Source organism: Panthera pardus, unplaced genomic scaffold (assembly GCF_024362965.1).
Source record: "Panthera pardus isolate Hobbes unplaced genomic scaffold, ASM2436296v1 HiC_scaffold_6, whole genome shotgun sequence".
In the NCBI taxonomy this organism is placed as follows: Eukaryota; Metazoa; Chordata; class Mammalia; order Carnivora; family Felidae; genus Panthera; species Panthera pardus.
In genome coordinates, this window is record NW_026526991.1 from 60,463,732 (window position 1) to 60,481,469 (window position 17,738).

Sequence of the window (17,738 nt, forward strand, 5' to 3'; positions counted from 1 at the left end):
ATATACTGTTTTGACGAAGAAGGAGTAAAGATATGGGTGGTATCTCTCATTCATACTTGAAGACCCATTTAAAAATATCAGATTCCTATATTTAGGGCTCTAATATCTGTTGGCTTAGAGATTTTAGTACCCACTGGAGGAATACTCCTACCGAGAGACATAATACATTTCAGTCCAACTTAAAAGTAACAATTAACATGCATATTAAACTTAGATTCCAAATGCCACTAGACCAAAAAAGTGGATTATGGAGTAGATTGAGATTATTAACTCTGAGTATCAAGGGAAATAGGTTGCTATAAAGTGGAGAAGAAAAATTTTGAATTTTTAAAGGTGATTTAAGCTACCTTCTTTTATTATTCTTATATATAATATAGCACCAATATATATAGTACCATGTGTCTTCTTTTCACTTCTCTTTCTACATATGGTATGTGTAAATGGTATTTAATTTACTATTTATTCCACAGATGGCCATATGTCCAGGTAGTTGCCTAAAGCAATTAGAGAGGAACTAATAGCTATCATCCAAAAATTCTGACTTGATTTTGAATGTAAGAAGTCACAAGGTATTTTTCTCTTTTTAGGAAAATTTGGAGGTTTTTTATTTTGATTTTCTTTTTTGTCAGTCCCAAGAATAATTGCTGGGTGTCAGAAACAGAAATATGTGTTTCAGAATGGGCATGTCACAGTTGGCTTTGAAAGTGCTGGACTATGGGGCGCCTGGGTGGCTCAGTCGGTTAAGTGACCGACTTCCGTTCAGGTCATGATCTCGCGATCCCTGAGTTTGAGCCCAGCGTCGGGCTCTGTGCTGACAGCTCAGAGCCTGGAGTCGTGTCTCCCTCTCTCTGACCCTCCCCCATTCATGCTCTGTCTCTCTCTGTCTCAAAAAAAAATAAACATTAAAAAAAAAGTGCTGGACTGAAGTGAATTTTCTTTTTAAATTAGTCTGGTGTTAATTTTCCTTTTCTAAAATATGTTGGATATTTTAATTTATTCATTTTAAGCACGAGCTTTTTGGGGTTTTTTTATATTTTATTTATTTATTTATTTTAGTTTCATTTTTGGTAAAACTCTATCCCCAACATGGGGTTTGAACTCACGACCCCAAATCAAGAGTCACATGCTCTACTGACTGAACCAGTCAGGTAGCCCTCATCACTTCTATTTAAATATAATTTTTCCTTTCTAATGGTTTTATATTTATAGAAAAATTACAAAGATAGTACAGAGAGTTCCTACATACCCCTTGCCAAACTTCCCATGCTGTTAACACCTTACAATACTATGGAATATTTATCACAATAAAGGAAGCAAGAATAGTATACTACTAACTAAACTCCACACTTAATGTAGATTTCACTAACATTTTTTCCCTTGATGTCCTTTTGCTGTTCCAGGATTCCATCCAGGACACTGCATTAATTCTCATGTCTCTGAGCCACGTCCTGACTCAGACAGTTTGTCAGCCTTTTCTTGTTTTTGATGACCTTGTTGTTTTGAAGAACACTGGTCAGGTATTTTACAAAATGTCCTTCAATTTGGCTTTGTTTGATGCTTTTATCCTGGTTAAACTGAGAGTGGGTTTTGAGAAGAAAAACCATAGAAATAAAGTGCTATTCTCATCACACCATATGACCACATTCATACTGTCAACATGACTTAACATTGATGATATAAACTATAGAGTTATCTGGCTGAGATAGTGTTTTCCAGGTTTCTCCCTTATCAAAACAAATTATCCTCACACCTTCCATAACACTGTTCTCTATAAGCAGTTCTCTAACAGGATCTCATATTCAAGAGGCTAAGTTCTACTTTCTTGAGGTTGGAAGGTATCTGCATAAATTATTGGGAATTCTTCTCTACAGAAAAGTTGTCTCCTCTCTCTGATTTTTATTTCTTAAACCATTATGAATTATGGACTTGGTATTTATTTTATACTTTGAGTTATAATCTAATACTATCTTCTTTTTTTAGTTTTATTTATTTATTTTTTTAATATATGAAATTCATTGTCAAATTGGTTTCCATACAACACCCAGTGCTCATCCCAACAGGTGCCCTCCTCAATACTCATCACCCACCCTCCCCTCCCTCACACTCCCCATCAGCCCTCAGTTTGTTCTCAGTTTTTAAGAGTCTCTCATGCTTTGTCTCTCTCCTACTCTAACCTCTTTTTTTTTCTTCCCCTCCCCCATGGGTTCCTGTTAAGTTTCTCAGGATCCATATAAGAGTGAACACATATGGTATCTGTCTTTCTCTGTATGGCTTCTTTATTTCTTGCTCAAATTTTCCCACATCTGGTCATATGGAGTTCTTTCAAATTGATTCCTGTGACATTTTAAAAAAATTAATATTTATTTTTGAGAGAGAGAGACAGAACATGAGCAGGGGAGGGGCAGACAGAGAGGGAGACACAGAATCTGAAAGGGGCTCCAGGATCTGAGGTGTCAGCACAGAACCTGACGCAGGGCTCGAACCCACGAACCATGAGATCATGACCTCAGCTGAAGTCGGACACTCAACTGACTGAGCCACCCAGGTGCCCCTCCTGTATTTTTTAAAAATGTCCTATGTTGTAAATAGACACTTTCCAAAGAAGACATCCAGATGGCTAACAGACACATGAAAAAATGCTCAACACCACTTATTATCAGGGAACTACAAATCAAAACCACAACGAGATACCACCTCACACCAGTCAGAATGGCTAAAATTAACAACTCAGACAACAACTGATGTTAGCAAGGATGCAGAGAAAGAGGAACCCTTTTACACTGCTGGTGGGAATGCAAACTGGTGCAGCCACTCTGGAAAACAGTATGAAGGTTCCCCAAAAAATTAAAAGTAGAACTTCCCTATGACCCAGCAATTGCACTACTAGGTACATATCCAAGGGACACAGGTGTGCTGTTTCAAAGGGGCACATGCACCCCAGTGTTTATAGCAGTGCTATCAACAATAGCCAAAGTATGGAAAGAGCCCAAATGTCCATCGATGGATGAATGGATAAAGAAGTGGTATACGTATATAATGGAGTATTACTCGGCAATCAAAAAGAATGAAATATTGCCATTTGATCACTCGTATGTGAAATTTAAGATACAAAACAGATGAACATAAGAGACTGTTAAGTACAGAGAACACACTGAGGATTGCTGGCGAGGCTGTGGGTGGGGGCATGGACTAAATAGGCTTAGGGCATTAAGAAGAACACTTGTTGGGATGAGCACTGGATATTATATGTAGGAGATGAATCACTGGAGTCTACTCCTGAAATCATTATTGCACTATATGCTAACTAACTTGGATGTAATAAACAAACAAACAAACAAACAAACTAGGTGGCTAGGCTAGTTAAGTGTCTGACTCTTGATTTCAGCTAAGGTCATAATGTCAGGTTGTGAGATCGAGCTCTGTGTCAGGTTCTGCACTGGGAATGGAGCTTGCTTAAGATTCTCTCTTCCTCTCCTTCTCTCCCTCTGCCCCTGACCTCACTCAAAAAAATAAACAAAATATAAAATAAAATAAAATGTCCCATGCTTTTATGTATTATGGACTCTCTTACTTTCTGGCACTATAAGATTCTTCATACTCACCTTGGATGTCCCTTGCCCAAACCTAGAATCAACAATTTGTACATTGATTCTTGGTTCCTTTTGCTAGAGAATGTAATTAGAAACCAGAATTGGGTTCCCAGGTATGCTTATCGTTATTGAGGTGTCATTGCCTCCTTGTGTCAAGATACACACACACACACACACACACACACACGTGTGTAGGTTTACATACAAATCTATAATCGTTTCTGCATCTACCCTAGGCTGCATCTGCAGATTACACTACTCTAATCTGCATCTACACTAATCTAAAAACGAGTTCATACTAAAGTCCCCAACTCTAATCCCATGCCATGTGACTTACACTAGCCTTCTGTTTTGCTGATCTGTAACCTCCCATTTCAGAAGTGAGAAATGTGATGGTCTCCACCATTTGCCATGCATTTACTTTAATTTGTTCCATCCCACTATACATGCAGCCAAGTTTCACAGTTGTAACCTGTCTCTCTGTGAGAAAGAACATTATCAACCAGAGTGCAATGTGTATGCACTGTTCCTTTTATACTTTGTCTTATATTTCCCTTGATTCTCTTCATTACAATTATGTCATATATTTGTAACAGTGTGGTTCTTTTATCACAGTCTACATTTCATCCATGGATCCGTAACCTCCTAAATTTTTTAAATGTGTATATGTGATTATTCATCATTTGTGTCATGAAAGCCTGTGGGCTTTGACAAATGCATGGTGCCAAGTATCGGCCACAGAAGTACTATTAAGATTAACTCCACCACTGAATAGCCCTTGGATTTTCATGTGAGCATAAGTTTTCAAATCAGCTAGGTAAATATGTGGGACCGCAAAGGCTTGTTTGCAGAATTTGTCTATGTTTAATAAATAAGCATCTGCTAACTATCTGCTATACTTTCTGCTATTCCTCATCAGCAATACACGAGAGTTTCTATCACTCCACCACTTCACCAATATTTAGTATTGTCAGGTTTTTGGACTTAAGCCATTTTATAGGTGTGCCATTTTATTTTGAAGATTCTTTTTTTTTCTAATTAAATAAAGTTATAAGCAAGTGGCTAGCCATCCCCTAGTAAAGGGCCACACACGGACTCAAAATTCAGCCTATATGGAACACTAAATCAGAATTTAAATTATTGGAAAGGGGGAAAAGGTTTGAAAATGCTTGGAGCTCACGTGCTCCAGATATAGGCTTCAGTGAGACTGAATTCTGCTAGCAGACTCTTCTACAGTTCTTATCTCTTCATGTCTTGGGATTCCTTGGTTTCTACTCAATTATAAGGGTGGTTCCCTAGTTTTTCTATCCATTCATGTGTTCTACAGAGCCTTCTAATAAATTTCCCTTGCTTACATTAGCCAAAGTAACTTTTAATGTTTTATGAACAAACAAACCTAACATATATATACTGGTCTCCCTTCGTCCACAGGGGATCGCTGTCAAGATTCCCAGTGGAGGCCAAAAAACAGCAGATAGTACCAAAGTCTCTAGATACTGTTTTTTCTCTTATACCTATATGCTTATGGCAAAGCTTAATTTATACATTAGGCACAATAAAGTATTAAAACCAAACACTAATAAGGAAATAGAACAATTATAGCAATATACTTTAATAAAAGTTATGTAAATGTGCTCTCTCGCTCTCTCTCTCAAAATATATTACTGTCGTGTACTCACCCTTCTTCTTGGGATGATGTGAGGGGATAAAGTGCCTATGTGCTGAGAAGTGAGGTGAATGATGTAGGCATTGTGACATAGTGCAAGGCTACTACTCATCTTCTGATGTTGTGTCAAAGGAGAATCATCTGCTTCTGGACTATGACTGACCTCAGGTACCCAAAATCGTGGAAAGCAAAACCATGAATAATGAGGGAACTACTGTACCCTCAGTTAAACGAATGAAAAAAGTCAAAGATAGTAAAATAATAATTCCTTTATTGGAAACATTGGTATGGAGCCAAGAACATCTATTTTTAAATTCTAGACCACATTCAGAATGTTAAAAACAAAGAAACAAACAAAAAACATAGTCCTGTAACAAAAATATTGAAGTAGTCTTTGGTAAAAGAATTTTTCTAAGTTGGTTTTGTAACAATTAAAAGAGAAGCTTATTTTTGTTAATAGTAGGTTACATACCAGAGTACTTTACCATTCCCCATCTGCCACCTATTTCGCCACCTCCTTTCCTAACCTTACAAGTAGTGTACTCCCCAGATTTCCCAGAATTTACTGGCTGTATTGATATATTCTGATATTGTAGAAACAGGCAAACACATTAAACAGTACATCTTTTACAACATCCTTCCACTTCTGCCTTGGGCATCTTCCCATCATTACAATTTTATCTCATAATATACAAATAAAAGATATACAATAGGAGTGAACCCTTGATTTTTTCCAGCAATATTTTCTGTTGCTCTTTTTATATTGGAATTAACTACAATTTGCATTGGAAAGCACAACCTGAATTTAAAAATTATAGCAACATGACAACAAAGATATTACTCTCCAAGTGTATATTACTTCATTATAATTACAACACCAATTCAACAAATATTAGGAAAACAAAAAGATCATATGCAACTAAAATACCAAATACAAAGCAAACAAAAATTTTGTACAGGTAAATAGCATTTATCAAAGAAAAAAAATAATCCAGTGCAAATTGGCAAAAGTGATTTGGAACATCCAATGCAATTTTTGTCCCCTCAAGATAGAACACTGATACTGAAGACTAGATATGGGGGCCCAGTTTTGTAAACACTGGGTATGAAATAACTTTCTCCATCTCTTTTATATGATAATAAATCAATAACAATCAATATTTTAAAAAAAATAACAAGATATAAACACCCATGATTTATTGAGATAAACTCACAATGGCACACAAAAAAAATCTTAAAATATGACACCATATTTCTACTCAAGAATGGTGGGCCCAAAATTAAGTCACTATGAATAGATTCATACAGAAATTAAATATTACAACCGAGAAATCATCCTGCTTTGAGTTGACACTTCCTCTACTCATAAATAAGAGATAATATATTCTAAGATTAACATCCTACCAAACCAATTTTCTGTCTATCATCTAAGTAGTTCCAAAGGAAAATAATAACAAAATTAAATCCCCCTTTCCCTACTATCTCCACCATCATAAAGTTATACTTACAAAGATTGGAGACTATAATGTTGATCGGATGACTGGAAATGCTACTGATGCTGAAGATATAACACTGCTCTCAAGGAAGAGTGAATGATAGGTTGCTACTACTACTTCAATGAAAACTATTCATTCATCTGTAGGTGGTCAACTTAAAGGATCCTTAAGTGACTCATACTTGACCCCATGTTAAAATCAAATCAGGACAAAACTATCAATGAACCCATTATGAGTCACAAAAAAAGTGAATTAGTATAAAGCTTTTTTCTTCCAAAGGATTTTTCCCAAAGCTTGTTTGACATCCTTGTTTCTTAGAGAATAGATCAGAGGGTTTAACATGGGTGTGACCAATATATAAAATACTGAAGCCACTTTACGCAGTTCAGGATTGCTTGGAGGTGTGAGATACACAAATGAGACAGTCCCATAGAGCAAACTTACTACTCCCAAATGGGAGCTGCAGGTGGAGAAGGCTTTCCTTCTCCCTTCACTGGAAGGGATTTTCAAGACTGTGGTCCCAATGTACATGTAAGATACTACAATAACAACTATGGTAGGCAAAATAATGAAGGCAGCCAAACTAAGAGACACCATCTTATTGACAGAGAGATTGGAGCAGGAGATCTTCTCAATTTGGTAAGAATCACAGTAGAAGTGATCAATGACTCGGGAAGCACAGAAAGACACTGAGAATGTTGTGCTGACTTGGAGGATGGAACTGAGCCATCCACAGAGATAGGAACCAGCCACCAGCTGAGTGCAAAGTCGTCTTGACATGTGCACACTGTAAAGAAGAGGGTTGCAAATGGCGATGAAACGGTCATAAGCCATGGCTGCCAGAACAAACCCTTCTGTTACAATGAAGAAGGCAAAAAAGAAGAGCTGGGCAGCACACCCCACAAAGGAGACAGTCTTTTTCTCAGACAGGAAGTTGACCATGGCTTTCGGGGCAATAACAGTGGAGTAGGAGAGGTCAATGAAGGAGAGATTGCCTAGAAAGAAATACATTGGTGTGTTCAGCTGGGAGTCAGTCACAATGATTGTCATCATACTAATGTTCCCAAAAAGAACCATGCCATAGACCAGCAGGAATAGGAGGAAGAAGAGAATGTGGAGCTCTGGATGAACCCTGAAGCCTACAAGAATGAAGTCAGTTACATCTGAGTGGTTGCCTGCTCCCTTGTCACCCATGGCAAGAACCTGATAAGAGGTACAAGACAAGATTAAACATTGAACTTCCTATTTATTTCCTGGTATCATAAAACACCCTTTCTGTGGACAAATTTGAAATTTGTTATCCTTCTTGCCATCCAACTGTGGTAGGTATGATTTGCTGTGCCTTTTGATAGAAGGTGAATCTAAAGTATAATTGTGACTGTCCATCAGTACACAACATGTAAATTATCCAACTCATAGTTTTCTAATGTGACTCTCCAAATCCAGCGTTCTTCCCATTATAGCACATGTGACATTTATGCATAAAACATTATTTCTTTAAACCTGTTTAACTCTTCACTTGATTGTCATGGTAATTTGAATATGTCTGAAGGTTTTAGAGTTGCATAAGTATTTGTCCTCATCTTTAATTAGTAATTTTAAACTCATTTTATCCTTGTAATGCTTCCAATATACAATAGAAAAATCTAATTTCAAAGTGATTTAAAACTTCATGAATAAACATTAGATCTAAATAGAGGTTACTATTTAAGTAGTTTGTGAGAGTTTAGGTCACCTAGAGATTTAGTCAGTATCCAAAATAAAAATCTTGGAAAACAGAATGCATCATCACCTTCTTGAAGTGGACAAAGCTCAGACACACTACCAGGAGAAGAAATCCATAGATTCTACATATCTGTGCACAAATCTGTCAAGAAGCCAATTTGATTTTAAACATCTGTGCAAATGAGAAAAAAAGGGGGGCACTTCAAAACAATGTATTGATTAAATTTTTGAAAAGTAATTTTATGATGTCTCCATTTAGAGTGAGATCCATAAATATATTAGAATTTTTAAAACAATTATTTTAAACCTGTTACACAGTTAGAAATAGTCTGATTTTTTTTTGTCCTATAACATTGGAAACTCTCTGTTTTCTCCAATAAAGTGACGCAGCTATTTCTGTTATTCAGATTTTAAAATCAATTGTGACTTAAACCACCCAACAGAGGGGACAGCTCACGTGGCTTATCAAAAGCGCCAAATGATCTAAAGTATTCATTTTCAACTTGGCACGTGTGGGCAGAGTCACCATGCTCTGCTCTCAGTCTCCATCAGCATGTGACTGTCTGTCTTCAATCCTCTGCCCTTGTCCCTCAGCTCCTACTGCTCTCAGCCCATCTTTCTTCTCTCGACCAGATACCAACCTTCTCAAAATATTAGTAACTTAGTGCACATGAGGAAAAAACTAGCAACATCTCAATAATGAAATCCTTCAGCCTCTTCTTTACCCCTGCACTCCCAGGACAAACCAAAATCCACTGAAATAATCTTAATTAAGCAAAGCACTAAGTGCCAATGTTAACTTGTATAAGGACATCTGCAATTAAGTATTGTTGTAACACTAGGCTTAAAGGAATAAACATTTAACAGTGGAATTTCAGGCATCAGACATCAAATTTAAGTGAGTAAAGGAACAGAAAAAAGACTAGAGATTTTAGAGAAAGTAAGAAGGCTTTGTCAAAGCTACCAAATTCACATCATACAACTGGATATCTGGCAGTATTAGCAGAAACTTTTCTTTGTTTTATTTATAGTTCTCATTGTTATTAACCAAGTTATATATGCCTGAAACTATATCAGGCAGTATGCAGTGACAAGAAATCATTGTTTTGAGATTGCTCTCATTTTTCAAGAGTAATGTGTATTCATCCAGTCATTCGTTAAGTCACTGAACACTATGGGCCACCTATGGTACGCCAGCCAAAGTACAGGAATACACAAGTATCATAAAGGAGTTTCTTCCCGGAGTACAAGTGCATTGCATTTTTTTCTTTGCTTACCTTTTTATTATGAAATAATAAGTATGTTGTGATTTGCCCCTAAGGAAAAAAGGGTATGGTTTTTTGAGGTGCATACTAACGTTTTTTATAATTTGTAACAAAGAAATCTTACCAGTTATAAAATAATTTTTGTACATGAAGGCACATAGACATATCCATAAATGACTAATTATTTGGCTGAAATAAACATAAATTTATCTCATCTCCTACCTGAATATTCCTTTCTTTACTTCTCTTGAGCAATACTCTAATGGTAGATGCAAGAATACAAAAGCTATTGTGTTTAATTCCAGAAATGCAAAAAAGTGTATAAAACTATATAAAGGAAATTAAGGACAATGACAAAATAAAACATTTTTTGGAGTTAACATTTCATACAAGATATAAAATAATTACATAGTTTTATTCTGTTTTAGGCTCTGCTCATAAGTTAATATTATCCTTTTCTTCGATTAAGATTGTCTTTTTTATCTTCTTTATCAGTGTTTCTGCCTGAAAATCCCCTGTAATTTTGTACCTTTGTAGAGACAAGAGGATGGAAGAGGTGGTCCAGTGAAGACTTTTCCAACCCTGTGAATGTTTCTTTATCAAAACCGAAAATAAAATGCAACTGAGCCTCTAGAGCCACCCTTGAGTCCCTAGAGCCACTCTGCATGAGATGCCTCTCCTGCACAGGGGGTATGTCACAGGCCTCAGAACAAGGGCGATGACAGCAAATGGGAATTTAAGTAGGGCAAAGCAAAATCACCAGTGAATAGTGCAGTCCCTGATGGCCTGGGGAACACACCAGGAAGAGTCCTGGTGCCCTTAGTTAGCTCTACTCCAACCATTTCAGGTAGTTACAGCATGCATTGCTTGGGAAAGAGTCCCTCAGAAAGAAGTAAGAATAAGTCAATTACAGGACGATAACAATGGCAGGCTCCACATCCATCCCATAGGGCCACACAAGAAGAGACAAAGAGAATGGATTACGGGTTATATTTACTCTTATTACTCACCTTGAATTAACTCTGGTCTCTTTCCATATATTCTTGTTAGAAAAACTTGTTTTAAGGTTGAGATATATATTTTACATGACTTCCATCCCTCGGTGTAATTTCTGCTTTCTACAGTCTCACTGAATTTATCTACTGATGCTTTTATGTGACAGCTCATAGTCTTGAATTGTCTGGGTTCATTGTCCCTATTTTCCCATCGGATCTTACCCTCTGCTAAATGATTTCTTTTTGCATATTATCCCACAAAATACATTACAATGCTACTAGTGTATTCATAATTAATATTAAGAATCAATAAATAAGTCTATTTGAATATAAATTACAACTACTATCTCAAGGCCTTGTCATCTCCCGTGGACTAAAGTTGTGGTTCCAGTTTGAGGGTCCAAATATCAGAATGTGTCTATTTTACTGACATACAAGAAAGAAGCAATAAACTTGAAGAAAATAAACACATGAAACTGTAGTCATTCTTAGTATAACTTATACTGAATTTCAGTTATTACAGACTTCAGAATATAATACACAAGATAAAATGCTTAAATAAATTTTTTATTAGCATACACATTGCAAAAATAACATATAGAGAGCAACCATAAAACTTTAGTGTCATATAACCACAGGTTGCAACTGAGGTCATCAACTAGGCAACTCTGTTGATCCTGGCCATGCAGTCTGTACTGTTGGCTGGTTGAGGTGGGCCTTAGCTGGGATGACTCAAGCAGTTTGTCTCTTCTCCATGTGTGTCCTCCCCTCCAGCAGGCAACCCTGGGCATGTCTTATGATGGTTGAGAGAGAAAAGTGAAAGCATAAATGTACTAGCACTTTTCAGTGTAATAATCTCATTGGTCAGAGTGAGCGATATGGCTGAATCAAGGCATGGGGCAGAGCAGCCTCACCTAAGTGGGAGAACACGCAATTGTATAGCATGGAGCATGGGCAAAGGAAGGGGGCAAGAATTGGGATCATTTCAATGTAGGGCTATGTCCTGAAATGGAGTCCAGTTGGTTCCTTTTGAAAGCCCTTACCACGGGTCCCTGGTACACACACCCCATTTTAATGGGTAGAACTTCTCCCAATTTCAGCTCATATTCTCTAAATGGTCTGCCACACATTCCAGTGAATATCTGCTGGCCATTTTGATTTTTTTCTCTGCTCTTGTGTATTAGAAATCCCATTCTTCATTTGCTTTGTCCCACACAGCAGCCAATTACATTCAGTTCTTGAGACTGTTGGTGGTTTGTTGTCACCTTCTTGTACTTAGAGATTCACTCTCATGCGTTGTCATATAAATTTGTTGTAAAATTGTCCATGAGGTTTGGTTTTGTTTTCTAGATATTCTGTCTGTTTCTGTGTGGATATTTAAGAAGATCCAATAACTACCATCATCTTCCCAGAAGTTCAGGTGGAAACCTGTTAAACATGATGTCTTCTCTGGTATGAGAACTGGACTATGGTAAGCATTTTTGCCCCCATAACCTTTGCTTTCTAGTGCCATATCCATTGTTACAAAGAAAAAGGGAATTTGTATAGGAAATTAAGATTATTAATTAGCTGATTTTTAAAAACTTTTTCACATCTTTACCTTTTAAACATTTCCCATTTTCTGGATTAATAACTTAAATATGACACTTGAAACCATAAAATCCTAGAAGAGATCACAGGTATTAATTTTCCTGACATTAGCCATAGCAACATCCTTCTAGATATGTCTCCTGAAGTAAGGGAAACAAAAACAAAAGTAAACTATTGGGACTACATCAAAATGAAAAGTTTCTGCACAGCAAAGGAAGCAACCAACAAAACTAAAGGATGTTTTCACTTGTATATGGATCTTGAGAAACTTAACAGAAGACCATGAGAGAAGGGAAGGGGAGAAAAATAGTTACAAACAGAGAGGGAGGGAGCGAGGCAAACCGTAAGAGACTCTTAAATACAGAGAACAAACCGAGGGTGGATGGGGGGGTGGGGGAGAGGGGCAAATGGGTGGTGGACATTGAGGAGGGCACTTGTTGGGATGAGCACTTGGTGTTGTATGTAAGCGAGGAACCATGGGAATCTACTCCAAAAGCCAAGAGCACAATTTACGCACTGTATGTTAACCAATTTGACAATAATTTATATTAAAAAAATATATAATCCACTGAATGGGAGAAGATATTTGCAGATGACATATCAGACAAAGGGTTAGTATCCAAAATATATAAACTCAACACACACACACACACACACACACACACACACATTCAATTTAAAAATGTACAGAAGACATGAACAGACATTTCTCCAAAGAAAACATACAAAGTTTCAACAACACACACACACACACAAAAAGATTCCCAACATCATTCATCATCAGGTAAAGGCAAATCAAAACCACAAAAAAGATATTACCTTACACTTGTCACAATGGCTAAAATAAAAAATTCGAAAATTAACAAGTGCTGGCAAAGATGTGGAGAAAAATTAATTCTCATGTACTGTTGGTGGGAATGCAAACTGGTGCAGCCCCTGTGGAAGACACTATGAAGGTTGCTCAAAAAATTAAAAATACAACTACCCTATGATCCAGTAATTGCACTACTGGTTATTTACCCAAAGAATACAAGAACAAGAGTTCAAAGGAATGCACCTCTTTGTTTATAGCACCATTATTTACAATAGTCAAGACATGGAAGCAGCCCATGTCCATTGATAGATGAATGGACAAGGAGGAAGTGGTATTTACATATAAGAGAATATTATTCAGCCATAAAAAATAATGAAATCTTGCCACTTGCAACAACACAGACAGATCTAGACAGTATAATACTAAGAGAAATAAGTCAAAGAAAGACAAATACCATATAACTTCACTCATATGTGAAATTTGAGAAAGAAAACAAATGAGCAAAGGAGAAAAAAAGACAAACCAAAAAGCAGACTCTTAACTATAGAGAACAGGTGTTACCAGAGGGGTGGTGGGTGGAAGGATGGGTGAAATAGGTGGCTGGAATTAAGAGTACAGTTATCTTGATGAGAACTGAGTAATATACGGAATTGTTGAATTACTATATTATACAGCTGAAACTAATATACACTGTATGTTAACTACACTATAATCAAAATTTTAAAAATAAATGGTTTTCCCATTTTCACTTGCCAATAATTAAAGGTCAGTACCATATTATGTACACACTGTCTACATAGCACAATTGTATTGGAGTGAGCTTTTTCTTCAGAGAAGCATCAAATAAAAGAGACTTGATTCATCAGACAAAGGGGGCTTGATTTCTTTAGAGAGTGTTGAAACACTTTTTTTTTAGGAACCCCTTATATCTATTGGACACCCTAGTGTCACTTATTTGCAAATATTCTATAGTGTTTAATTATCAAATACAAAAGATAATGAATAAAGACCAACATAAAGAGTCCCATTGTTTTGATCCACTCAAATCATACACTGTCATTGGAGTATAGGCAGACCTATTTGTCTTTGGGGAAGTAGTCATTTGACCTAGAGTTGTCTACTGGTTGTCTCTATGGAAATCTTCCAGTTGGCTCTTTCCTGGTCCTTCATTGTTTCCTATTTTCTTCAGTGAACACTTGGTCTTGGCAGAAGAGTCTTTACTCGCCCCTATTATAATTATCACTATAAAAGAAATAAATGAAAAATAACATTACTTGTATAAGTCAGCTATTGCTATAGTAATGCTACATAATAAATTCAGTCAGAAATTCAGCCCCAAATCCAGTAGTTTAAAACCGTAAGTATTTGTTCTCATGCTTAGGTTCTCAGGTTGACTGCTATTGTCTCATCTAAAATAGGCTTGTCTGAACATCTCTAATTTAGGCTCCATGTTCTCAGGTGGAAGCTCCTGTCTGGGATTGGGTTCAAGCGAATTCCATGTTGCATTCTGGGGCCTGGGCTGAAGGAGGAGTAGCAGTTACTTGAGATATAGTCTTCTCAGAGAATCACAATTGCCAAGAGAATATGCCCAACCCTCATGTTTATGACATGTCTGCTAACATTGTTTTTTTCTAATGTTTATTTATTTTTGAGAGGGGGGAGGGGCAGAGAGAGAGGGAGACAGAGGATCTGATGTGAGCTCCGTGCTGAGAGCTGCTGAGAGCCGAGAGCCCAATGTGGGACTCAAACTCAAGAACCCTGAGATCATGACCTGAGCCAAAGTCAGATGCTTAACCAACTGAGCCACCCAGGCGCCCCTAACATCTCATTCTTCAGACAAGTTATATGGCCAAGGAGAAAGTCTGTTCGTTCAGCCCACTATAAGGAATGGCAGAGGTGTATATATATATATATATATATATATATATATATATATATATATATATAATTTTACTAAAAGGAAATGAAGAAGTGGGTGAATATTTTCTTTTAGCTGAAAATATGAAATTACTTGACTGAGAATTTACCAAATTTCTTTCAAAATGCACTAGGACCCTGCAGAAGCCAATGCTATGACAAGACAAATCATGACATTATTTGTCTATATCTGTATCAATTAATCCAATAGCTAACATGTGCGCTCTTATTTTACTTACATTGCAGGAGACTTTCCCACCTTGGAGGCTTCCAGAACAAATCATATTTAGTTCAATCACAGAATTATAACTATAGTGCTGTTAATCACTGCAGATTTTTCTCTTTTTTATTTATTGTAACCATTTAAACTGAAATATAATTTACATACATTATATTAGTTGCAGGTGTACAATGTTATGAGCATAGACTACAAAATGATCATCACAATAACTCTAGTTAACATCCATCACCATACAGAGTTACAAAATTTTTTCTCTTGAGATGAGAAATGTCAACATCTCTCTCTTAGTAACCTTCAAATATACAATGCAATATTATTAACTATAGTCACCATGCTGTACATTATATCCCCAGGACTTATTTATTTTAGAACTGGAAGTCTGTAGCTTTTGGCCATTTTCACCCATTTTTCCAACTCCTCACAACCACCAATCTTTTCTCTGTATCTTTGAGCTCTCTCTTTTTTTTTTTTTTTTTAAGATTCCACATATAAGTGATATTATATGGTATTTATCTTTCTCTGACTTCTTTCACTTAGCATAATGCCCTCAAGGTCCATCCATGTTGTCACAAATGACAAGATTTCTTTTTTTGTTTGTGGCTGAATAATAATCCATCATTATGACATTTTTCTTTACCCATACATCCATTGAAAGACACGTAGGTTGTTTCCATATCTTGGCTATAGGAAATAATGCTTCAGTGAATGTGGTGTTGCATATATTTTTTCAAGTGAGTGTTTTTTGTATTATTCCCATAAATACCCAGAAGTGTAATTGCTAGAGCATGTGCTAATTCTATTTTTAATTTTTTGAGAACCCTCCATACTGTTTTCTACATTGCCTGCACCAATTTGCATTCCCACCAACAGTACACGAGGATTCCCTATTCCCCACATCTTCACCAACACTTGTTACTTCTTGCCTTTCTGATAATAGACATTCTCACAGGTATGAGGTGATATCTCATTGTGGTGTTGATTTGCATTTCTCTGATGATTAGTAACGTTGTGCAACTTTTCATGCACCTGTTGGCCATCTGTACATCTTCTTTGAAAAATATGTATTCAAATCTTCTGCCCATTTTTTAATTGAATTGGTTTCTTCTGCTGTTGAGTTGTAAGAGTTTGTTACAGATTTTGGATACTAACACCTCCTCAGATATATGATCTGCAAATGTTTGTTCCTATTCAGTGAATTGCCTTTTCATTTTGTTAATGGTTTCTTTTGTTCTGCAGGAGCTTTTTAGTTTGGTATAGTCCTACTTGTTTATTTTTGCTTTTGATGTCTTTGATTTTGGTGTCAAATCCAAAAAAAACCAACACAAAGATCAATCTGAAGGAGCTTACTGTATATTTTCTTTTAAGAGCATTAGGGTTTCAGGTCTTATGTTCAAGTCTTTAATCCATTTTGAGTTAGATTTTTCTGCATGATGTAAGATAGTGGTACAATTTCAGTCTTTTGCATGTGGCTGTCCAGTTTTCCCAACACCATTTATTGAAAGGACTGTTCTTTCCCCCATTGTATATTCTTGGATCCACTATCATACTTTAGTGGGTCTTTTCTTGAGGATGGAATAAAAAATGCTGAGAACTAAGAGAAGCAACATTTAATAGAATTTGGCCTTCAGAGAGTAAGACTATCCTTTAAAAAAATGAATGGAAATATGTAACTTTCTTCCTTGAATATCATATAGCCTGTGTAGGCAACTTCATCAATGGCAGAACTGTTTTATCCGTAGGAAATTTAGGTTTAGTTGCCATCAGTGACTCTTCAATGTTCAGTGAAAAGCAGTAGGTATCTGAAATCTACCATACCTATGGAGGTCCTTAGTTAAATTGATAATGAAAAAAAAAAAACTAAGATAACTGCCTTTCTGCTACTTAGGCATATTGGAAAAGAAGTTTAATTTAGCTAGGAAAATAAAACAGGTATGACTGGACTTATTCTGGCCAAGGTATAAGGTGACTTTGCCCATTCCTAGTTATTTCCAACCAATTTCCCATGTTCAGAACAATATAATGGGGATGAAAACCAGTACAGATACCCCTTGTGGTTTGAAAGTTTTCGTTAAGCCAATTTGCTTTTTATGAAGAACCTACATTAGTATGTGTTTTCACTATACTATGCAAAATATATCCAAAAGGAATTTTCCCTTTTATGAAAAAAAAGGTGAAAAATGAAAACAGTATCCAGCGTTTGTTTGGCAGCAAACCATTATAGAGGCACAACGAAGCTCCTTCCCAGGGAACTGCACTTAGCATCTCAACATCAAGCCACCATTGCTTTGAACTTGTCTGTGAACATCTGTGCTTCATCTCAATTTATTTTGTGCATCTGTTAACCAGATGTGTCATAAGGTATCAGAGAAACATGAGAGGTTATTTTTTGAGTATGGGAAATGCTTAAAAAAATCCATATTAATAATGGTACTGCTTCTT

General features: G+C 36.4%; 1 protein-coding gene across 1 annotated transcript; it reads right to left on the bottom strand.

Moving 5' to 3' along the window:
* Positions 1-7,004: 7,004 nt before the first annotated feature.
* Positions 7,005-7,946, bottom strand: LOC109261090 (olfactory receptor 9K2-like). Its single transcript, XM_019439612.2, has one exon. It carries the CDS (start codon positions 7,944-7,946, stop codon positions 7,005-7,007), a length of 942 nt encoding a protein of 313 aa, XP_019295157.2.
* Between the last annotated feature and the right edge of the window lie 9,792 nt (positions 7,947-17,738).

Bases quoted from the DNA above. Each gene is read 5' to 3' on its own strand.
- LOC109261090 (XM_019439612.2), bottom strand. From the start codon at position 7,946: ATGGGTGACAAGGGAGCAGGCAACCACTCAGATGTAACTGACTTCATT.